Source organism: Aethalodelphis obliquidens, unplaced genomic scaffold, assembly GCF_003676395.1.
Source record: "Aethalodelphis obliquidens isolate GAN/ISIS:26980383/991018 unplaced genomic scaffold, ASM367639v1 scaffold11, whole genome shotgun sequence".
Taxonomy (NCBI): domain Eukaryota; kingdom Metazoa; phylum Chordata; class Mammalia; order Artiodactyla; family Delphinidae; genus Aethalodelphis; species Aethalodelphis obliquidens.
Genome location: NW_020837955.1, coordinates 4,543,393 through 4,569,594, shown reverse-complemented (window position 1 = coordinate 4,569,594; position 26,202 = coordinate 4,543,393). Strand labels below are relative to the sequence as shown.

Here is a 26,202-nt window from a genome sequence, read left to right as displayed (position 1 = left end):
GATAAAAGCTATCATTACCAGAAATGGGACACACTGATATTGTAAATCTCTTTTATTACATACTATGAAGAACATGCTATCACTTTTGTGGTATTTCTAAACAAAATCTATAATCATGAGGAAATACCAGGTAATTCTAAATTGAGAAATATTCTATAAACTGTCCCACTCCTGGAAATTATTAAGGTCATTAAAGTCAAGAAACTATTAAGGAACTAAGATTGAGACTAGAAAGACATGGCAACTAAATGCAATGTGTGACCTTAGGTTGAATCTCTGACCTATAAAGGACTTTACTGGGAAAAAAATCAGCAAAATTTGGCATCTGTAGATTACATACTAATATTGCATTAATGTAATTTCCTGATTCTGATGGTTATATTGTAGTTATATAGATAAGTATCTGTGTTTTTAGGAAATACACAATGAAATGTTAAGAATTTAAGGGGTTTCATATGTGCAACTTACTCTTCATTGGTATAGAAAAATAGTTGGGACTTCCCTGGTGGCGCAGTGGTTAAGAATTCTCCTGCTAATGCAGGGGACACTGGTTCGATCCCACATGCTGCGGAGCAAATAAGCCCGTGCGCCACAACTACTGAGCCTGTGCTCTAGAGCCTGCGAGCCACAACTACTGAAGCCCGTGTGCCTAGAGCCTGTGCTCCACAACAAAAGAAGCCACCGCAATGAGAAGCACGCCCACTGCAGCAAAGAGTAGCCCCCACTCGCCACAACTAGAGAAAGCCTGCGTGCAGCAATGAAGACCCAATGCAGCCATAAATAAATTTACTTTAAAAAATAGTTATATATCTATATATGATATATATTTGACTGTATTGTCACATACAAATAAGCAATATATTGTATGACATTTATATTTATGTGTATATGCATGTATGTGTATACACACACATCTCTATCTGTTCATTTATCTATTAGAAAGAAAGATTATTTGACCAGTACTCTTCAAAACTGTCATCAAAAACAAAGAAAGTAAAAACAGATATAGTCCAGAGAAGACTAAAGAGACACGATGACTGATAGTACTATGGTATCATAGATGGGGTCCTGGGACAAGAAAAAAGACTAGTAAAACTAAGGAAATCTAAATAAAATATGGATTTGAGTTAACAGCAATGTTTCACTGTTGGTTCAGTAGTTGTTAAAATATGTAGCATACTAATGAAAGACATTAAGAATTGGGGAATTTGGAACTCTATTACTTCTATTAAAATGCTATTTAGGTCTAATTATTTCTGATGTTTACATAAATGGTAGAAAATGTGAACATAAACAGACCATTTCCATAATCATTTTCATTATAATAAAGTCTAAGACTTAAACATATCATTTACTATAAAAATATTTTTAAGGATAATAAAACTTTACTTATATTACATTTAGTTCTTATAAATACATAACATACACTTGAGGCAACTGTTAGCCAAAAAATAAGGGAGACAGAAAGAGAGAGAGAGAGAGGGAGGGAGAGAAGGAGAGAAAGAACAAAAGAGAGAACAAAACAGAGCAAGAGAGAGGTTCTCATCTTTTCCTATGGTTTAATTTGGCTGAAGTTCAGCTTTGGGTTCCTGCTGATGGGTCTGATCATTAAAATGTTTTTAATCATTCACTTAAACCCTAGGAAAAAAATCAAAACATTTCAGAGCCCCTTTTTTAAAAAACTTAACTAGCATATTAACTTTATTAACAGGTATTGTTGAAAGACATGATCATGCCGCATCAGGAGAAAGAGATATAACAACATCTGAAGTAAAATAAAAATTCTAATTAAACCAGCATATGATACCAGCTACCATGAAATACCCTCTAGGGTATGCCCACTAATCTACATGTAGTTGGGCAAGATGTTCATCTTGATATACTCGTCATTGGGTTACTTTTTATAAATCTTCATGAACTTAAAATCATTCAATAAAAAGTAATATATATATTCCAAAGGCTGTGTTCCTTTCTCTTAAAACTCTACCTAGCACATGATCATTTACTAAATTGTGAATCGAGATGATAATTTAGACCAAAGAAGCAAGTGTAAATCTTTTCAAATTAGTAATAATACTCTTCAGATTAATGGTGTTATTTACTCCTTACTCTTCCTTTATGTATCTGAGCTCCATCATTCTCTTGCCTGATGCACTTGTACAATATGGTGATCAAGCACTCGGTTTTGGAGTGAGACTGCCTCAGTTTCTCACTTAGTAGCCATGAGATCTTGGGCAAATTAATAAATGCTTTTCTGTCTCAGTACTTTTTCATCTTATTGTGTAAAATGAAAACAATACACACAAATAATTTGAGTCTGTGTGTAGGTACAAGTTTTTTTTTTTTTTTCATCATTAGGAGAGAATTTTATTTTAAAAGTGTCATCTTAAACTGCAAGGATGTCCGTTAAACATCACAATTAAACATGCCAAAGGAGAAGCCATGTTGTCAAAATACCCACTTAACCCACCCAAACATCTCAAACCCACCCTTTGCTGACCTTCTATAACCCCATTTTTTTAAGTTTTTTTTTCTTTTTTTAAACAAGAGAAAGTAGACAGATACATGTTGGTAAATGCTAACTGTCCATATTCACATAGAGACACAGTGTAACCTCTGAGCCCAATACACAGAGAAAGGAGGAAAAAAGCTAGAATTCTATGCACTACTACACAGGGGCCTAGCACCCTCCAGCTTCCAGCAGAGCTAAGGGAGCAGAAGGTTTTTCTTTTTTCCCACAGAGCATGATGGTGTTGATTCCATAAAGTTTTTCTTGAGACAGGAAGGGATAAAAATGAATTTGGAACATTAAAGGGTAGAGATTCTTTTCCCACTGAATTCTGCTCAAGGTATTTCCCCCCAAAATAAGTTGTGAGCCATGGTATGAAGGAGAAAAGAGACCTCAAAAACAGGGCAACTGAACACAAGAGGAGAAGGAGGAAAAAAAAAAAAAAGACTACAACTTGCTCCCAGGGACTGGAGAAAATTAAAAAAGGAAGGTTGGAATCCATCAGTGTTCCATTAGTCATCTTCTCCTTCCTATTCCTCTCCTTCCTCCCCCTCATCATCATCATCATCATCATCTTCTTCTTCACCTTCAGCCTCATTCCCTTGTTCATCAATATCTTCCAATCCTTTTTCCTCTCATCATCATCATCATCTTCTTCTCCTTCCTCATCATCCTTGTCCAGGACCAAGTAGTACTGTAATGGATTTGGCCAAATATCATCTTTGATGACCTCTCCTAACTCATCTGCACCTACATCAGAATGATCAGTAAACCAGGTGAAGAAGCTTTCTGGTTCCTCATGCTGTCTCTTCCTGCTGGCTTTATTCTGAGTTTGACTTGAACGTTTTGTCAGATCCTTTCCGGATTTCCATTTGATTTCAGTGGACTTTGAAGATGGATCACCACTCTCATTCAGATGAAATTCTTTGGAGAGAACTTTATTTTCAAAGCAAGGGTTTTCATCAAAATAAAAATCTATTCTGTAACCTGATTTAATATCTTCAAATTCTGTCACTTCAACTCTTGTCAAATAATGCAGCGCCTCTTCATCCTCCTCCCCAAGCAGTGCAGACACTTGTGGATGGTTAACAAATGTTGTTACCCAAAAATTTGGGATTTTGGCAATCAATTCTGACCTCTTCTGAAAAAACGGTTGGCGGAGTTTGTTATATTTCTGTTCTACTTTCAAAATCTCCTTACTGGCTTGTTCGTTAAGTCTGTCTATTTCATTTTGTACTTCATCAATATGTTCAATTGCTTCTTGCTGTTCTTTTTCTTCCTTCGGCAAGTTCGGAGAAGCAGACTTTTCCTCTGGCCTGGAGGCAGGAGTCCGTCTCAGTTTCTTCGGTTTCTTTGCTTGGGGTGGAAGTGAAGACTGGTGTTTGGGGGCCATGCTGGGAGAAAAGCCAAGAATCCACCCAAGGGAAAAAGCTCGTACCAGGAGCTCTGAGAACTAAGGCTGCCCCAGGTGACAAGAGGTTTAAATATGACAAGTAAGTTTTAAATAAGATTTAGCATTCATAAATGATAATTGTTAGAATTAATCAGTCAATACTGTTGTAATCTGTCCTGATTCCATTCAACATCAGGAGATATGATGCTACTAAATTGGCAAAAGATCTATGCAGAAATCTGTGAACTAATTTTAGATAAGAACAAATTTAAAATTAATCTGGTGTCAAGTTAGTTCCTAATGAGCATGTGAAAAAATCGAAGAAGAAAAATAAATACTAAAATTATTCAAAATCTAAAGTTTACAGGGCTTCCCTGGTGGCGCAGTGGTTGAGCGTCTGCCTGCCAATGCAGGGGACAAGGGTTCGTGCCCCGGTCCGGGAAGATCCCACATGCCACGGAGCGGCTGGGCCCGTGAGCCATGGCCGCTGAGCCTGCGCGTCCAAAGCCTGTGCTCCACAACGGGAGAGGCCACAACAGTGAGAGGCCCGTGTACCAAAAAAAAAAAAAAACTAAAGTTTACAGACTTTTAAGATGTTAACCAGGACATGATTTGTGATATACTTGTAACATCAACAGTTATGAAACAACTTGACTGTTCCTGAAACCTAACGTTGTTTCAACTGCTAACCTTTACCTTCCTAAATTGTAAATGACATTTTAAATTTAGATTTATGAAGCATCCTTTAAAGTTTCCTATTATTAAGAACTTAGAGAACTTGATCAAACACAATTTATGAAATTGACTGTGATTATTTTGGTACCCCTTGCATCTGAGCTTCATAAAACTGTGCACGTAGAAAAATCTTGTTGAGATAAAAAAACATTTCGACTAAGGGGAGTCATACTAATGTTACTTAATAAATATGACTACTTTTTCTGGGACACGAAAAGTATGGTAAAGATTCTTAAGCAGCGTATAGTCATATCCAAATAAATACATAATTTGCCCCTAAAGTTATGAGAAAAAGGGCTCTAATTCACATAAATACGTAACGTCCCCCTAGAGCTACGTAAACAGTACTATAATTCAAATAGCTCATATTTACCAGGTTAAAAGAAAAAGAAAAACTGGGTTTCTTTTTTTGTCATCACTGTTGTGTCACCCTATATAATTTATCACAATCACCTGGAAAGATTTTACTCCTTTCTAAAATGCTTCCCATGTATAAGCTTCTCAAATTTAACTCAAAACAAACTCTTACTTTCTAAATCATTCTTATCTCAGGAAAAATCAAAGTGAACATATATGTTAAATAATACTTTCCTGTTGCATGATTGTTCCATTTCTGCTTCATTGAGAAGTCTATTAATACAACTCCTACAATGTGTCAGGTACTGTTCTACTCAAATAACAAAACAAAGTGCTAGCTCTAATAGTGATTCAATTCTAACAGGGTAGATATAAAATAAACAAATATATATATACACACACATATACACACATACATATATATGTATATATATCCATATGTAATATCAGGTTTAAATAAGTGATCAACTAATTTCAGATTTTTAAAATTAGTTATAAAATATACAGGTGAGGTGCTATACACTAAAATCTGTGGACTTATTTTTCTTTCCTACTCTAAGATTTATTACATGTATTCATTAAACTCTATAAGGTAGGTTTCTAATATTTTCATTACCATTTTTTATATGAGGAAACATGTTTCTCTGAAACACACAGAAATTTTAATTTTTTTAAAGATAAATGCAATTTAAAAAATGGTAAGCCAGCTCTATCATAGTTGGACACTTGAGTTGTCTCCAGTTTTTGATTATTATGGAAATATCATCAACAAATCTCCTTATACATGCTTTCTGGTGGACATATGTACCACTAGAGCAGACCTGCTGAGTCACAGGGTATCTACTTGTTTACCTTTCTTTTCTTTTAACATCTTTATTGGAGTATAATTGCTTTACAATGTTGTGTTAGTTTCTGCTGTAAAACAAAGTGAATCAGCTATACGTACACATATAATCACCATATCCACTCCCTCTTGCATCTTTCCCACCCACCCTATCCCACTGCTCCAGTGGCCACAAAGCACCGAGCTGATCTCCCTGTGCTATGCGGATGTTTCCCACTAGCTATCTATTTTACACTTGCTAGTGTATATATGTCAATGCTACTCTCTCACTTCATCCCAGCTTACTCTTCCCCTTCCCCAAGTCCTCAAGTCCATTCTCTATGTCTGCATCTTTATTCCTGTCCTGCCCCTAGGTTCATCAGAACCATTTTTTTTTTTTAGATTGCATATATACGTGTTAGCATACAGTATTTGTTTTTCTCTTACTTCACTCTGTATGACAGACTCTAGGTCCATCCACCTCACTACAAATAATTTTACAAATAATTTTACAATTATTTGAATTTTACAAATAATTCAATTTCATTTCTTTTTATAGCTGAGGAATATTCCATTGTATATATGTACCTCATCTTTTTTATCCATTCATCTGTCATTGGACACTTAGGTTGCTTCCATGTCTTGGCTATTGTAAATAGTGCTGCAATGAACATTGTGGTACATGTCTCTCTTTTTTTTCTTTTTTTTTTGTGGTACAGGGGGCTCTCACTGTTCTGGCCTCTCCTGTTGCGGAGCACAGGCTCCGGACGCGCAGGCTCAGCTGTCATGGCTCACGGGCCCAGCCGCTCCACAGCATGTGGGATCTCAGGCTCCGGACGCACAGGCTCAGCGGCCATGGCTCACGGGCCCAGCCTCTCCGCGGCATGTGGGATCTTCCCAGACTGGGGCACTAACCCACGTCCCCTGCATCGGCAAGCGCACGGACTCTCAACCACTGCGCCACCAGGGAAGCCCCATGTCCCTCTTTGAATTATGGTTCTCTCAGGGTATATGCCCAGTAGTGGGATCGCTGGGTCAAATGGTAGTTCTATTTTTAGTTTTTTAAGGAACCTCCATACTGTTCTCCATAGTGGCTGTATCGATTTACATTCCCACTAACAGTGCAAGAGGGTTCCCTTTTGTAGTATAGTCTGAAGTCAGGGAGCCTGATTCCTCCAGCTGCTTTTCTTTCTCACGATTGCTTTGGTTATTCAGGGTCTTTTGTGTTTCCATACAAATTGTGAATTTTTTTGTTCTAGTTCTGTGAAAAATGCTTCGGTAGTTTGATGGGGATTGCAGTGAATCTGTAGATTGCTTTGGGTAGTATGGTCATTTTCACAATGTTGATTCTTCCAATCCAAGAACATGGTATATCTCTCCATCTGTTTGTGTCATCCTTGATTTCTCTCGTCCGTGTCTTATAGTTTTCTGCATACAGGTCTTTTGTCTCCTTAGGTAGGTTTATACCTAGGTAATTTATTCATTTTGGTAAATGGGAGTGTATCCTCAATTTCTCTTTCAGATTTTTCATCATTAGTACATAGGAATGCAAGAGATTTCTGTGCATTTATTTTGTATCCTGCTACATTACCAAATTCATTGATTAGTTCTAGTAGTTTTCTGGCAGCATCTTTAGTATTCTCTATGTATAATATCATGTCATCTGCAAACAGTGACAGTTTTACTTCTTTTCCGATTAGGATTCCTTTTATTTCTTTTTCTTCCTTCTGCTAACTTTGGGGGTTTTTTGTTCTTTCTCTAACTGCTTTAGGTATAAGGTTAGGTTGTTGATTTGAGATTTTTCTTGTTTCTTGAAGTAGGACTGTATTGCTACAAACTTCCCTCTTAGAACTGCTTTTGCTGCATCCCATAGGTTTTGGGTTGTCGTGTTTTCATTGTCATTTGTTTCTAGGTATTTTTTGATTTCCTCTTTGATTTCTTCAGTGATGTCTTGGTTATTTAGTACTGTATTGTTTAGCCTCCATATGTTTGCATTTTTTACAGTTTTTTTTTCTGTAATTGATATCTAGTCTCATAGCGTTGTGGTCAGAAACATACTTGATACAACTTCAATATTCTTAAATTACCAAGGCTTGATTTGTAACCCAAGATATGATCTATCCTGGAAAATGTTCCATGAGCACCTGAGAAGAAAGTGTATTCTGTTGTTTTTGGATGGACTGTCCTATAAATGTCAATTAAGTCCATCTTGTTTAATGTGTCATTTAAAGCTTGTGTTTCCTTATTTATTTTCATTTTGGATGATCTGTCCATTGGTGAAAGTGGGGTGTTAAATTCCCACACTATTATTGTGTTACTGTCGATTTTCTCTTTTATAGCTGTTAGCAGGTGTCTTATGTATTGAGGTGCTCCTATGTTGGGTGCATATATATTTATAATTGTTATATCTTCTTCTTGGATTGATCCCTTGATCATTATGTAGTGTCCTTCCTTGTCTCTTGTAACTTTCTTTATTTTAAATTCTATTTTATCTGATATGAGCATTGCTACTCCAGCTTTCTTTTGATTTCCATTGGCATGGAATATCTTTTTCCATCCCCTCAGTTTCAGTCTGTATGTGTCCCTAGGTCTGAAGTGGTCTCTTGTAGACAGTATACATATGGGTCTTGTTTTTGTATCTATTCAGCAAGCCTGTGTCTTTTGGTTGGAGCATTTAATCCATTCACGTTTAAGGTAATTATCGATATGTATGTTCCTATGACCATTTTCTTAATTGTTTTGGGTTTGTTTTTGTAGGTCGTTTTCTTCTCTTGTGTTTCACATTTAGAGAAGTTCCTTTAGCATTTGTTGTAAAGCTGGTTTGGTGGTGCTCAATTCTCTTAGCTTTTGCTTGTTTGTAAAGCTTTTGATTTCTTTATCAAATCTGAATGAGGGGCTTCCCTGGTGGCACAGTGGTTGAGAGCCTGCCTGCCGATGAAGGGGACACGGTTTCGTACCCCAGTCCAGGAAGATCCCACATGCCGCAGAGTGGCTGGGCCCGTGAGCTATGGCCGCTGAGCCTGCGCGTCCAGAGCCTGTGCTCCGCAATGGGAGAGGCCACAACAGTGAGAGTCCCGCGTACTGCTAAAAAGAAACAAAAAAACAAAAAATCTGAATGAGATCCTTGCTGGTTAGAGTAATCTTGGTTGTAGGTTCTTCCCTTTCATCACTTTAAATATATCATGCCACTCCCTTCTGGCTTGTAGAGTTTCTGCTGAGAAATCAGCTGTTAACCTTATGGGAGTTCCCTTGTATGTTATTTGTCGTTTTTCCCTTGCTGCTTTTAATAATTTTTCTCTGACTTTAATTTTTGCCAATTTGATTATTGTGTGTCTCGGCGTGTTTCTCTTTGGGTTAATCCTGTATGGGACTCTCTGGACTTGGGTGGCTATTTCCTGTCCCATGTTAGGGAAGTTTGCAACTATAATCTCTTCAAATATTTTCTCGGGTCCTTTCTCTCCTTCTTTTCCTTCTGGGAGCCCTATAATGAGAATGTTGTGGCGTTTAATGTTATCCCAGATATCTCTTAGGCTATCTTTGTTTCTTTTCATTTTTTTTCTTTATTTTGTTCTGCAGCAGTGAATTCCACCATTCTTTCTTCCAGGTCACTTATCCGTTCTTCTGCCTCAGTTATTCTGCTATTGATTCCTTCTAGTGTATTTTTCATTTCAATTATTGTATTGTTCATCTCTGCTGTTTGTTTTTGTTTTTGCAGTACACGGGCCTCTCACTGTTGTGGCCTCTCCCATTGCGGAGCACAGGCTCCAGACGCGCAGGCTCAGAGGCCATGGCTCACGGGCCCAGCCACTCTGCGGCATGTGGGATCATCCCGGACCAGGGCACGAACCTGTGTCCCCTGCATTGGCAGGTGGACTCTCAACCACTGCGCCACCAGGAAAGCCCTATCTCTGTTATTTGTTCTTTAATTCTTCTAGATCTTTGTTAAACATTTCTTGCATCTTCTCGATCTTTGCCTCCATTCTTTTTCCGAGGTCCTGGATCATCTTCACTATCATTATTCTGAATTCTTTTTCTGGAAGCTTGCCTATCTCCACTTCATTTAGTTGTTTTTCTGGGGTTTTATCTTTTTCCTTCATTTGGTACATAGCCCTCTGCCTTTTCACCTTGTCCCTCTTTCTGTGAATGTGGTGTTTGTTCCACAGGCTGCAGGATTGTAGTTCTTCTTGCTTCTGCTCTCTGCCCTCTGGTGGATGAGGCTATATAAGAGGCTTGTGCAAGTTTCCTGATGGGAGGGACTGGTGGTGGGCAGAGCTGGCTGTTGCTCTGGTGGGCAGAGCTCAGTAAAACTTTAATCCACTTGTCTACTGATGCAGGGGGCTGGGTTCCCTCCCTGTTGGTTGTTTGGCCTGAGGTGACCCAACACTGGAGCCTACCTGGTCTCTTTGGTGGGGCTAATGGCGGGCTCTGGGAGGGCTCATGTCAAGGAGTACTTCCCAGAACTTCTGCTGCCAGTGTCCTTTTCCTAACGGTGAGGCACAGCCACCCCCTGCCTCTGCAGGAGACCCTCCAACACTAGCAGGTAGGTCTGGTTCAGTCTCCTTTGGGGTCACCACTCCTTCCCCTGGGTCCCACTGCACACACTACTTTGTGTGTGCCCTCCAAGAGTGGAGTCTCTGTTTCCCCCAGTCCTGTCAAAGTCCTGCAATCAAATCCCGCTAGCCTTCAAAGTCTGATTCTCTAGGAATTCCTCCTCCTGTTGCCGGATCCCCAGGTTGGGAAGCCTGACATGGATCTCAGAACCTTCACTCCAGTGGGTGGACTTCTGTGGTATAAGTGTTCTCCAGTTTGTGAGTCACCCACCCAGCAGTTATGGGATTTGATTTTACTGTGATTGCGCCCCTCTTACCATCCCATTTTTGCTTCTCCTTTGTCTTTGGATGTGGGTATCTTTTTTGGTGAGTTCCAGTGTCTTCCTGTCGATGATTGTTCAGCAATTAGTTGTGATTTTGTTGTTCTCGAAAGAGGGAGTGATAGTACATCCTTCTACTCCACCATCTTGAACCAATCCTTGACATTATTTTTTAATCTAGTCTGAAAACTTTGTTTTTCAATTTGAGTATTTTCCCCTTTACTTTTAATGTAATTTTTGTACAAGATGAATACTTTTATTTTGAACACTCTTAGTAAGTGTTCATATTTTTCCTACCTATTCTATGTTCTTTTTTGTTTGTTCCCTTTATTTTGTTTGATTAATATGTATATTATTCATTATTTCATTCATGTTCTAGGCAACAAAAACATTAGACTGTATTTGTTGGTTATCTCCCAGTTTATAATTACTGTTCTTATGTTTTAAGTATATATCTGTTCTTATGTTTTAAGTATATATCTTTACATGATATATAAAGATATACATACATATCATGTAAAGTTATATACTTAAAACAAGATATATATATATATCTTTTGCATCAATACCCCCTCATTCTCATACTACTTTGATTTTTATTGATACCTACTATCTGTCATATTCTGCAAATCAAAAACAAACAAACAAAGCAAAACACCTCACTTCGGCAATCTTAATTTACTCACTGTGGTTCACAAATCTTTATGTCTATTCGACATGGACTATTCGAGATCTAAAGACATTCCTTGCTGGGTTGCAACAACTGATATTCTCCTCAGATTGCAAATCTTCCCAAAAGTGTTCTTCTCTAATATATTCTCTCAGTAGGATCCTGCTATATTTTAAGCCAGAACCTCAAAGGTAATCTAAACAATATATAGTGTCTACACTTTTCTCCTTTACCCTCTGCAATTAACAGGTCATCTTTTCTCATTAATTTATCCACCTAATAGCCTTCCTACACCCTCTTTTTCCATTTTTATTCAGTTCAAGACTTTTACCTTGCATCTCTTTTCAGCTCACCTCTTCAAAAAATTCTCCATCCAGCTGTGGGAATGATATCATAAATTGGCAAATCTGAATGCACTTATATTCTAAGCCATTTACTGGTCCCTTATTGCCTAAAGCTCCTCTTTATAACTGATGGTGCCTTTCAGGATATGACCCCAACTTGTTCTTCAGTTTCATCTCCTTCCATTCAATCCTTTCTTTCTTTTTTTTTTTTTTTGCGGTACGCGGGCCTCTCACTGTTGTAGCCTCTCCTGTTGCACAGCACAGGCTCCGGACGCGCAGGCTCAGTGGCCATGGCTGACGGGCCCAGCCGCTCCACGGCATGTGGGATCTTCCCGGACCGGGACACGAACCCGTGTCCCCTGCATCGGCAGGCCGACTCTCAACCACTGCGCCACCAGGGAAGCCCTAATCCTTTCTTAATTTAAGCTTGTTATACAGAACTCCTTATATTTAAGTCAGTAGCAATCCATGAAAATAAGGTCTAAGTTAAACAAAACAAGTGATAGTAGAAACAGTTCACCGCATAAATTCAAAACACCATCAGGAGACAACAGTGCTGAAAACAGACATGAAGTATGTATTTTTGATTAGTATAAGGCCAAAATAGAAACATTACCATAATACAGTGGCATGAAATTTTATTTAAGACACCTTTTTATTTATAGAATATTATTCAATTGCCATTTTTATACATCAAAAATAGTTGAACATTGGCAATTTCCTTGAGTCCAACCTTATAATTACATCTGAACTCTATTTCTCCAAGTTTCCAGGAACAAAGAAATAGAGTTCAGAATTTTTATATATACCCTTGACGTTTGAACGGTACAGGTCCACTTACATGCAAATTTTTTCAACAGTAAATACTACATTACTACACAATATATGGTTCCTTCCTCCCTTCCTTCCTTTCTTTCTCTCTTTCTTTCTTTCTGACTGTAAACCATCTACCTGTCAAGAGAAATGCAAGGAAACATTCTTTCAGAAAGTGCCAAGAAATTATCTCCAATAAATCACGTCATGTCACAGCAGCAAAGTACATTTAGTGTGATATTCAAGGTGACAAAAAGAACAAATTAATATTGACTAAAAAAATTGCCCATCTGTAATGAGATCATTAAAGACCAGGACAAATATAACCTCTATGTTATCCTGAGATTAATTCTTCACAGGCACAAGAAAACACTACGTCTGCCTTGACTTGTCCTTGTTTACTTTTTATTATGTCAAAAGGAATTTTTTGAAATGGGATGCATGTGTTATCAAAGACATCACTGCCAGAAAATATTTATCTTCCAAAAATTATTTAAGAATAATCAGCAGCAATTAGACTTTGCAATTTGTTCTTCGAACCAACAAGACTAATTACTTAATGATACAATTATCCAAAACTAATTGAGAGTCTCCAATTACCCAGAGAGAAAAAAAATACTTGCAATGCTTTATGTCTCACAAACAAAGAATTTTAAACCTTGGTAGCCAATTCATGTGCTGCTCCAGGTCTTGGTTTTCTCACAGTTAATAAGGAGAGTGACTAATCAGGACTTTAATTTTAGAAGCTTCTTTTATAAATCTGTGATGATGACTTTGTTCCTATCTTTTGCATTCTGATGAAGTGTAAAATATTTTGACACCAACAATCTCTTAAACCCTGAATGATTTTTTTTTTTTTTTGTAAAAGCATTTAGATCTTTCTAGTCTTAACTGCATTAACTGCGTGCCTTATACTAAAAGAAGAAATAGCATGGAAAATATCTTGCAATCTTGCACAGAGTAAAATGTATTTTACTTAATTTTATTTTACAGGCAGCACTGTAGTTGCATTGTGTATATATATATATATATATATATATATATATATATACACACACACACACACACAGAGACATAGTATATATACACACACACATACATATATACATACACATATATACATATGGGTATATATAAGATTGCAATGTATTTTCCCAGTGGAGAGATATAGATATAAAGATAAACCCATTCAAGCCAATTAAACTAAGAACTACTCAGATAAATGAAGGATGAGAAAAATAGCTAAATTTCATTTTTTCTTATAATTATGTTTTGATGTTTAAATAAACTTTGGACTCTTTACAAGAAAATAGATATGAGAGAGTATGAGCAAAATCAATGGAGGAAAATATCATCAATTACACACATTCTACATAATCAAACCATAGAATATATGACCACAGTAACAGTGGGATAGGATTGCCTCGGTTGCCTTTAGGAAATGCATTGAGAGAAAATCATAATTAGGCAGCTTTGTAAAGAAATCTTGCCTCTACAAATAATGTTTAAGATAAAATGTTTAATGTTTATATAAATTGTATCACTCTAACATTTATCCAGATGACATAGGAGTTTAGAGTTTGGAGAAACTGAAGATTGATCAATGTGTATAGCTGGGGATGAGTATAGAAATAAGAAATGGAAATAGATCATGTGTTAAATTTTAAAAGATGAATAAAACTTGGAGACTTGCAAGGTAGGGAAGATTCCATTCTAAGTAAACTGAACAGTGTGAGCAAAGAAATGAATATATTTGTAAGACATGAGGAAGTTAATCTGAACAGAATGAGGCAACATCAGAGAGAAACTGAAGTTAAGAATACATTGACAAAAGGTCAGATTATGGAAGGGCTTGAAAATCAGCCAGTGGAGATAGATGACATTTTTCCTGATAATAATGAGAAATTACACAATTTTTGAATAGGAGAGTGACACAATTAAAATAGTATTTGAAAAGGTTAGTTTTTAGCAAGGTGCTGAAAAAAATTGGAGGGGGAGTGGAAGTAGTCAAATTACATAGGATACTTTGAATTCAAACTGAACATTATAAATTTCTTTATGAAAAATGAACTAAAGACATGTATCCAACAACAGTTAAACATGGTACAGGAATGGATTTTAAAATTAGATATGTTGCCTAAGATAACTCATCTATTAGTTTATACTCAAAGCTAGCACTCAAACAAAAAAAGCAAAATCTCATTCAAAAAGTATGCTTTAGATGCTAAAATAATTAATCATGTAACATGATTAATTACATTAATTAGCATTTGTCTGTTTTAGCAGAAGCCTATTAAGTAAAAGCTCAAAAAGGTCGAGCATTAACAAGTAATTTCGCCTGTTAAACTTTAAAAAGCTTTTATTTCTTTTATTTATTATTTTGTTTTTAGTAATACAATCTAGAAAGTCTCAGATTACAGGAAACATCATTTCTTCAATTTTTAGTGAATAGAAGAATGTTGAGGTAAATAAGATACATTTTAAATAATTTCAAAAAGCATGTAGAAGTTATAGGCCCAATGCTGTGTTTAATACCCAAATTATACTGACTTCCTCCTATAAAGTAGGTACATATTTTAAGATTAAAAAAAAAAGACATGGAGGTAAAGATGATTTGCTAAAGTATAGGCTATTAAAAATATAGTTCATTTTTTGTGTCTAAAGTACACATAATAGATATTAGAGATACTTTAGAAGTATTTTATAATATTTTATATTTTTTCTACAAAAAATTAATAGAGTAAGCACTATTTTTAAAAAATAACATAAAAAGTGTTCTTGGCCCATGGATTTTGGTTCAAAGGGAAAACAAAACAAAGTAAAACAAGAAACAACAAAAAAGCATGTTCTAATAAAAGCAATAATACTACTTTAAAAATATTTTTAAATAGTTTGATAAGGATTTTCTTACAAGAATTTAGCTTTGATTTATATTAAAATATTTTTAATATGCCAAAACTTGATTTTAAAATTGAGAAAATAACTTTAAATTAATAAAATCTCAAATACATATTTTCTTCTAGTATTGAATTACTGCTACCACCTCAGAGATACAAAACAAAAATCTGTCTCATTTTACAATGAGAATAAATAGCACCTGTTGAGCCTCAGTAAGCATGTATGTATTTAGATACAGGCATTAAGTTGTTGAAGATGATTTAAAAATGCCAACATTTTGGCCATTATTATAAATAAAGCAATTTTTTTCCTGTAGCAAAGTGAATTCCTGAAATCGTATCAGAAGTCACTCAGACCTTATTTCTTCTAAAGCACTATTTTTTAAAATGTTTTCTTGATATTTTTAAACAGTTAAGATTGTTATTATAGAGGAATAATTTCAAAATATTTAAAATATACAGTCAATTACATATATCAATAAAAAGGAAGCAGAGAGTAGTGGATAGAAACTGACCTCATTCACTGTGGCGTAGTAGCTTTCATGCTTGAATGTGGGTGAGTTGTCATTTCTGTCTCTCACCACGATTCGAACTTCATGGTAGATAACAGTACCCACTTTTTTGTTGATGCACTGAACCTGTACCACGATGGAGTGTATGTTCATTGGAGGCTGCAACACAGAAATTGCATCTTTTTAAAAAAATAATTGAAACTGAAGCATCTCATTACTGTCAAAGTATTTGTTTAATAAAATCTTCTATGTTTATTCACTTTTAAATGATAGTAATCTATAAAAATTGATCCATTTTGCCTTATTTTAAGGAAAAGTGAAGACAATCATGATTATTTCATTGCTTAATTTTCAAAATATAGGGTCTGAGGTAGTATTATGTTCATAATTAGAAAACTGGTGATGAACACAATCACAAAATTAATGTCTGATATTTGATGGGATGCCACAAATTTTGTCCTTCCAAAAGTCAAAGAAGCAATGACATAAACTTCTAATTTATAAAAACAATGTATTAATGATAATATACATAGGATAGAGAGACTGTATAACATGGTATATCATTTGTTTAAATCTATATTTTTGCTAAAATACTAAACGTTCGTATCTGATAAAAACTAAAATATAGATAACCGAAAGAAGAGAATCCATTCACAACCCAATCAAACTTCCTAATTCTATACAGTTAGATGTTTATTTTGCTAATCTTTCCCTCTTTCCAAATATACATGTTTTATACACACACACACACACACACACACACACACACACGTGAATATCATCCCATGTTTGCAAATACAGATTTTCTATAGCACTTTGATGTATACTACTATGAAGCTATATTTTGTATTCCATCGTAAGTCTATAGCATAGTTGGTCTAAGTAAAAACTTATAATGAGATGTTTATTATTGTCAATTTTTGTCATTACAAGCAAAATGTTTATACCTTGGTAAACATACTGTATATAAACATGTGCTAACTTTAATTATTTTTTATGTTAAATTCTTATAAGGGGAGAATTGTCATCAAGGGGGCATTTATTACTCAGGTGCTATGATGAAGGGCTTGCAGAAGTGGGATACACACATCTCTGACTCTAGAGTTAAAGTGTTTAACACCACAGAATATTTCTTTGTGATTTTTAAAATATTTTTGAGTTTATAAAATTTTCTTTACATATAATTCTATCAGTATGATCTATTCTGACCACCCTGTTTAGAATGCCATGCCTCCAGTCTGCTCTGTCCTTTCAACTTTCCCCCTATTTATTTACTGTTTTTACTACATTTCTCACGCATCACATGGCATATTACACATTTTATATATTTGTTTCAGTTTGTCTCCCTTTACTATACTGGAAGCTTCATAAAGCCTGGGGTGTTATTTTGGTCATGACTAAATCTCTCTACCCAGTAACTAGCACTATGTCTAGAACAGATGACTGAGTACTACCCGAGTTGTACTGCTGTGCTTCTAGCCTTAGTTCCATAACCTACTAATTGTATGATCTAGATGCAAACTCCCTCTGTGCTTAGTTTATTCACTTCTAAAAATGGGGATAATACTAAACACTGACATGACATAATCATCATAAGTATTATATGAGCTTACCCTGTGCTAGGCACATATTAACACATAACAGATGTAAACTATTTTTTACTTATAAAAAGCTAAATCTCCAAAAAAGTAAAAAAACATGAATCTAAAAAATATACAAACTGACAATCTTGAATTATAAAACAAATTATTAAATATTTGGATTAAAACCAATTTAAAGATATAGCAATGATTACTGGAACTTAGGGTAGGTTCATTAAAAATGTCACATTTCTAATGAGTAGAATGTTGTAGAAACTATACCTAACCTGAAGAAAACATTGTTTAATATCAAGATATTTTTATGGCCAATAAAGAGAAATGCAATCAAATTGTATTGTACCTGGCTGAATAATTGTATCTAGAAAGAATAACTTGAAGCATCATTATCATATGGAGGAAGGTCTCTAGTGAAGTACCATACAGATCTGAGTTCTAATGTCAGCCCCAATTCACTTTTAATCACGGACATATATAAATGTATTAAAGCCATGTGTGTAAAATCTGTGAATGCTACAAAGTTCAGAAGGATATATACTACATTTAATGATAAAAGACAAGGTTCAAAATCATTTTATCAGAATAATAAGTATCAAAAATCTACACTTCTACAATAATAAATTTAAATAATCTTATTTATATTAGAAAAAAAGTTAATTGCCCAAATATAGTAATAAGTGGCTACAAACATTAATATGAAAATATAATTGTAAACTTTTGAGTTTTAAAAAATTTTGAGTTGGCATGTAAAGATGAGTTTACATGCCAACACTGTAAATGGACTACTAGAATAATAATACAAACTACTTCATATGCATTAATAATAGATGAAGAGATAGGTGGATTACAATAAGCACCATTTTATGGGCAAATTGGAAGTGAAGTCTAATCATCCTGAGAATGTGTGATAAAATTTGAGATGTTTAAACTAAAAATCACAAGATTCATCAGACATCTGAATGGTTGTTATGAAAAAGATAAATTAGTTTATTCATTGTAGTCTCAGAGTATAGAAATAAGAATAATAAATAAAAAGTATTACAAAGCATATGTTTTCAATATAAGTAGAGATTTTCTATTAATCCAAAGTGGGTCAGAATAGAATGGACTATCCAAAAAATTAAGCCCCATCACTGAAAATCTGCAAGCTTGAGACTAAAAGATAACTTAAAAAGACTAGGTCTTAGAAATATTCTGGAAAGAATTTAAATTATATGACCTCCATTTTTACTACCAGTTTTAAAGTCTTTGCTTTAATAGGCTTTTTAAGAAAAGTACTGCATATTTCAATTGTAAAGTAAAAAACAATAAATACTTCTACTATTAGCCCTTGGCACACCTCTCAAAAGACAATCAGGTGACAATTTATGTTCTTCTAAAGTTATTTATCTTATAAATATTGTGATAGAGACCTATAAAACCATTCCATATCAACTTCTAATTCTATAGTAAGTGTTAGCATGGGACAGAAAGGTCACAATCTTTGTAAGTAGAGGATCAGATGTAGTGTGCTGCGACTCAGCGCCACCTACTCGCACTAAGTGCTCATAGATTAGATATAACCAGGTCACCTGGAACTCTTGTCACTGTCAACTTTAGTCCCCTATGCAACTGTTAGTAGCATGGATAGAACTTAGCTTGCAATAAATTTCAACCATAATGGATCATGATGAAGGCAAGAATTCCCTGTGGCTAATATACAGCATTCACTGTAATCTCACGTTGGAATAGAAACTATTCTGCTCTGTAAGAAGGTCATAAATATACCAAAGACAGTTCCACCAAGTCTATTAGTGAGAGTTTAGGGAATCTAAAATGCTTAGGAATGTGTTAGGGAAGTTTTGGTTTATTTTTAATAACTGGATGGCAAAAATAAGTCATGGCAATTCTGTCTTCTCTGATTCTCTTAAATTGCTTCATTCATGAAACAAATCAGAAAAAAAAATGCTGTGTATAAACTGTTCGGGGGTAATTATTTAGGGTGATTACCATTCATATATACCTAGACATGCAAACTATTGTCCAAATTTAAAAACAATTGTTCAGCATAGTACTCTGAATGTATATTTGCATATCTGTGTGTTAGTACACATGTGTGAATACATTTTGACATACATAGATAAAGTTCAGGAATGATATGTACCAACAGTTGATGAAGGTTATCTTTGAAAAGTAAGGCCAAGAGTAAAAAGTAGGTGAAGAATTTTTTTCCAATAAATATGTATGAATTTTTTAATTTGAAAAACATTTATTACATTTTTCAATCACTTAAGTTGCAACATGCAAAGTGAAGCTTTTATAAATAATTTATTGATGCGAACAGTGTAGATTATAGCATACATATTCAGTCTAAGGAGAACTGAGTTTTTTCTAGAAACTACATTATTTGGATTGCTTAATAAATAAATGTTTAGCAAACCTGAATAAGAACTGATTTTATTTTTCATAAAGCAAAGGCAAATGTTATTCACTCCTCACAGGAATGGAAGTTTTTTATCATGATTTTTCTTCCTATATAAATACTATTTTTACAAAATAAAAAGTCTTCATTACTTTAAAAATAAACTGGAGGACAGTGAAAAGAAATAAGACCCAGTGTGTTGTAGAAATACTTTTTAAACAATGAAACAAAAGTTAACATAAATGGCTGGCCAGAGTTATAAGTGTACTTCATAAATTAAGCTTTCAAAATAAATGGTATATTTAAAGAAGTTGCCTAAAGAAGAAAGTACGGATTTGAAAATATTGTTAGGTATATGTAATATTTAGAAATGTGTAGGTTTTTCACAATCAGTTATTAAGGACACTAAGTTTATTTAATTGTACTTATTTTATGCAAAGTTCAACATGGGTTGGGATTAATACGACACAGTCCTTTTACATTAAGCAAATCCTGTAAAACTGATATGAGATGAATATAGATAACTATAATGTGAGTCAAAAAAGAGTTCTGAAGGAATTCCCTGGCAGTCCAGTGGTTAGGACTTAGTGCCTTCACTGCTGGGGCCTGAATTCAATCCCTGGTTGGAGAACTAAGATCCTACAAGCTGCATGGCACACCCAAAAAAAAAAAAAAAAAAAGAGTTTTGAAGGCTTAGGAGTTTGGAGTAAGAAATTATGTACCAGAGTTACTATTAGGAAATATTTTATGTAGAGAGTAGAAATTTAAGACATGTTTTGGTAGTAGATAACATTTAACTGATGGTAATGGATAAAGGTAATTTCAAAGTATAGGTTCAAAAGAGTATCAGGGTAGGTATGATAAGAAAAAGTTAGATTATGTTGAGGGAACAGCAATTAGTTCAGTTTTCCTAGATTAGAGAATATATGTTTCTAAATAAAAGGAAAAGAGATAGGCTGCAGGTTGAATCTAGGAAACCTCAAGGGACAGTTTGCACTGAGAATTCATCTACCAATAAGGTCATAACTGTGCTTTGAGACACTAAAACTGGAGCAGGTTGAATCGTGAAATATAGTAAGGAGAACTATTAGGAGATTTTTTCCAAAGTCAAGTGAGAACTAAGAGGGGCTGTCCTGGAGTTATGCTGATGGATGCAAATGCAAGACATACTGTGGAGATAAAAGTACAAAACTTAGTAGTTAAATGGATATTGGCCTGGAAATAGAAGTTAAAGCTCTTTGTGCATTTACCAATTTAAAATCCAAAAGAAGAGATGTTAAGATATTCAGCATGTTCCATGCTCTTGAATTCTAAGAATTAATATAGTTAAAATGGCCATACTACCCAAAGCAATCTACAGGTTTATTGTGATCCCTGTGAAACTACCCATGACATTTTTCACAGAACTGGAACAAACAATCCTAAAATTAATATGGAACCATAAATGACCCAGAATTGCCAAAGCAATTCTTAGGAAAAAGAACAAAGCAGGAGGCATAATCCACCCAGACTTCAGACAATACTACCAAGCTTCAATAATCAAAACAGCATGGTATTGACACAAAAACAGACATATGGATCAATGGAACAGAACAGAGAGATCAGAAATAAACCCACACACCTATGGACAATTCATCTTCAACAAAGAAGGCAAGAATATAAAATGGGGAAAAGAGTCTCTTTAGCAAGTGGTGTTGGGAAAGTTGGACAGCCACATGTAAATCAATGAAGATAGAACACACCCTCACACCATACAGAAAAATAAACTGAAAATGGCTTAAAGACTTAAATATAAGACATGACACTATAAAACTCCTAGAAGAGAACATAGGCAAAACATTCTCTGACATAAACTGTACCAATGTTTTCTTAGGTCAGTCTCCCAAGGCAATAGAAATAAAAGCAAAAATAAACAGATGGGACCTAATCAAACTTGCAAGCTTCTGTACAGCAAGGGAAACCATAAACAAAATGAAAAGGCAACCTACAGACCAGGAGAAAATATTTGCAAATAATGTGACAGACAAGGGCTTAATTTCCAAAATATACAAACAAATCATACAACTCAACAACAAAAAACCAAACAACTCAATTGAAAAATGGGCAGAAAACTAAATAGACATTTCTCCAAAGAAGACATCCAGATGGCCAACAGACACATAAAAAGATGCTCAGCATCACTAATTATTAGAGAAATGCAAACAAAAACTACAATGAGGTACCACCTCACACTGGTCAGAACAGGTATCATTAAAAAGTCTACAAATAATAAATGTTGGAGAGGGTGTGGAAAAAAGGGAACCCTCTTACACTGTTGATGGGAATGTAAATTGGTGCAGCCATTATGGAAAAGTGTATACAGGTTCCTCAAAAAACTAAAAATAGAGTTGCCATATGATTTAGCAATCCCACTCCTAGGCATATATCCAGACAAAACTATAATTCTAAAATATTCATGCACCCCTATTTTCATAGCAGCACTATATACAATAGCCAAGACATGGAAACAACCTAAATGTCCATCAACAGATAAATGGATAAAGATGCTGTGTGTGTGTGTGTGTGTGTGTGTGTGTGTGTGTGTGTACACACACACACACACACACACACACAGGAATATTATTCAGCCATTAAAAAGAATGAAACAATGTCATTTGCAGCAACATGGATGGACCTAGAAATTATCATACTGAGTAAAGTAAGTCAGAAAGAGAAAGACAAATACCATATGATATCACTTATATGTGGAATCTAAAGTACAACAAAAATGAACATATCTATGAAACAGAAACAGACTCACAGACATAGAGAACAGACTTGCGGTTGCCAAGGGAGAGAGGGGTGGTGGAGGGAAGGATTGGGAGCTTGGGATTAGCAGATGCAAACTAGTATATAAGGATGGATAAACAACGAGGTTTGACTGTATAGCACAGGGAACTATATTCAATATCCTGTGATAAACCAGAATGGAAAAGAATATGAAAAAGAATATATATATGTATAACTGAGTCACTTTGCTGTACAACAGAAATTAACACAACACTGTAAATCAACTATACTATACTTCCATAATTTTTTTAAAATGTTGGGATTGTTACGAACACAATTTTTCACTATTCATATCTTTTAGAAGTTTGCCCAGAGTTTTGAGATAAGTATAACAGGACTGTGCCAGAATGATATTTTTTATTGCAATTTGAATTATTGATTTTATTGTGACCACTATTATCCTATATCCAATAGTGAATAGAGAATATTGCTCATGAGACAATAATTATAGACTTTAATAGACTTTAAAACAAAGAGTATAACAAAAGACAAATAAAGGCATTACATGATGATAAAGAGGTCAACTAAATAAGAAGATATAACATTTTTAAACATATATATACCTAAGAGTGCCTAAATATATAAAGCAAATATTAAAAGGCATAAATAGATAAATTAACACTAATACAATAATAGTAGAGGACTTTAATTCCCCACTTATATCAAATGGATATCATCCAGACAGAAATGCAAAAAGGAAACATTGACCTTAAATGACACATTGTATCACATGGACTAGATAGGTAGCAACAGAACATCCCATCCAAAGGAGCAGAATTACCTATTCTTTTAAAGTCCACATGGAACATTCCCCATAATAGATCACATGCTAGCCAAAAAACAAGTCTCAATAAATTTAATATTACTGAAATCATATTGAGTTATTTTCCCACAACAATTGTATGAAACTAGGAATCAATTACAGGAAGAAAACTGCAGAAAATACAAGCATGTGGAGACACCAACATGGTACTAAAAAAATAAGCAATAGGTCAACAAAGAAATCAAAGAGGAAATTTTAAAAAATACGTTGAGAAGAATGAAAATATAAACACAACTTTCCAAAATCTATGGAACACAATAAAAACAGTTCTAAGAGGGAAATTTATATTGATACAGAAAAATATCAAATAAACAACCTAGTTTTACACCTAAAGGAATCAGAAAAAGAACAAAGCCCAAAATTATTAGACGAAAGGAAATGATAGAGATCAGAGTGGAAATAAATGAAATAGAGACTAAAGGGCAATAGAAAGAATAATGAAACTAAGAGCTGTTTTTTTAAAAGAAAACCAAAATTAATCTTTAGCCAGACTCATCAAGAGAAAAAGAGGGCCCAAATAAAGTAAATTAGAAATGAAAGAGGAGAATTTACAACTAATATCACAGAAATACAAACAATGATAAGAGACTACTATAGATAAGTTTATGTCAAAAACTGGACAACCTAGAAGACATAAACAAATTAGAAACATATAATCTTCCAAGACTGAATACGGAAGAAATAGAAAATATGAACAAATTACTAGTGATGAAATTAAACCAATAATCAATAAACTCCCAACAAACAAAAGTATAGAACCAGAAAGCTTCACAAGGGAATTCTACCAAACATTTAAAGAGTTAATACCTATCCTTCTCAAACTATTCCAAGACAAAATACAAATGAAAGGAATGCTTCCAAACTCATTCTATGAGGCCAGCATTACCTTGATATCAAAACCAGACAAAGACATTATAAAAAGAGAAAATTAGAGGCCAATATTCCTGATGAACATAGATGCAAAAATTCTTAACAAAATATTAGCAAACTGAATTCAACAATATATTAAAAGGTTCATACATCATGATCAAGTGGGATTTATTCCAGGGATGCAAGGATGGTTCAATATTTGCAAATCAATCCAAATTATACACCATATTACCAAATGAAGGATAAAAATCATATGATCATCTCAATAGATACAAAAAAAGGATTTGACAAAATTCAGCATCCATTCATGATTAAAAAAAAAAGACTCTAAACAAAGTTGGTAGACTGGTACTATAGTTCAACACAATGGCCTTTTTTTTTTTTTTTTTTTTGCTAAGAACATAGTATTGATTTAACAACAAGCGATTGGTCTTACATGTATTACTATGCACCATTACTTTCTCTGTTCAAACAACCAAAACTAAACAAATCAAATGCAATGCTGTTTATTTTTTGTTGATTTTCACAGGTGATCCTTTGATGTTGAGTTTGTCCACAGAAACATTTGATCTTCTCCCACGTTCAATGGCTGGACTTAGATGAAATTTCTCCCTTCTTTTAAGTTCTTGGGATCCTGAATTCTCATGACCAATGCTTCACATCCTAGAGTTTTCTAGATTGCACCAGTGTCCCCTTGGTTGGTACTTCAGAATCTCATTTTGCCACTCATCATCAAAAGCATGAGCATCACTTTCATTCATATTGATGAACTCTTGATTGACCTCTTTATCTCCAGTCTTGCTGTTCTCTGACTTTTTCTTTTTCTTTTTTTTTTTTTTGGCGGTATGCTGGCCTCTCACTGTTGTGGCCTCTCCCGTTGCAGAGCACAGGCTCCGGACGCGCAGGCTCAGCGGCCATGGCTCACGGGCCCAGCTGCTCAGTGGCATGTGGGCTCTCCCCAGACCGGGGCACAAACCCGTGTCCCCTGCATCGGCAGGCGGACTCTCAACCACTGCGTCACCAGGGAAGCCCTATTCTTTGACTTTTTAATGACATGAGTTTGGTCATGAAGGTGATGACCAACTGCCATTTTTTCTAGTCCACTCTCAAGAATCTCTCAGTGCCCTCCTACTTTCTTTTATTCCTCCTGGAGCCCTGCGAGTTTGAGTTGAGGTCTGGAAAATCTTCGGTTGTTCATCTCCTACTTTGGAATAAGTCATAACTGAGGAAGAACTAAACAAATGTCCATTTGGATCCATTGAAAAGTGACCAAAGTTTCTTTGTAATTCCTGCATACTGTTTCGTGTATTTAACATTATTTGGTCCATTGACTGAAGAGGGTTGACATCTGTACAGTCAAGGAGTTTTCTCCATCCTCATGTCCCGTACAGTTACAAGCTCTTCCTCTACCATCAGAGATGCTGAACATGTCTCTTCCAAAAGGTTCAGAAAAATTTCTCATCATCTGTCGCATACTTTCTCAGTGTGCCATAAAAGAATCAGAGAAGAAGGGATCATCCTCAAAGCTGCTGCTCAGCATCCCAAACATCCTGGCTCTGTCTCAGGTGGCGACATTCACGGACAGACTGGAAAACGATGCAACTTGCCACGGCCGCAGCCTGAGCCAGCCTGTTCAATAATGGCCATTTATGACAAACTCACAGCTAACATCATACCCAATGGTGAAAAGCTGAAAGCTTTTCCTCTAAGATCAAGAATAAGACAAAGGGGCTTCCCTGGTGGCGCAGTGGTTGAGAG

The 26,202-nt window shown here is 35.0% G+C and overlaps 1 protein-coding gene and 2 pseudogenes across 16 annotated transcripts in view; all 3 read right to left on the bottom strand.

Moving 5' to 3' along the window:
- Positions 1 to 26,202, bottom strand: part of PCDH15 (protocadherin related 15) — a 718,778-nt gene that overhangs the window by 424,725 nt on the left and 267,851 nt on the right. For all 16 annotated transcript variants that reach the window (XM_027111903.1, XM_027111902.1, XM_027111901.1 and 13 more), the window contains one exon: positions 15,927 to 16,082. In XM_027111903.1, the coding sequence (XP_026967704.1) occupies positions 15,927 to 16,082 (156 nt within the window). The remainder of the gene's footprint in view (positions 1 to 15,926; positions 16,083 to 26,202) is intronic.
- LOC113623143 (protein SET-like) lies at positions 3,022 to 3,917 on the bottom strand (annotated as a pseudogene).
- LOC113623145 (myeloid leukemia factor 1-like) lies at positions 24,951 to 25,993 on the bottom strand (annotated as a pseudogene).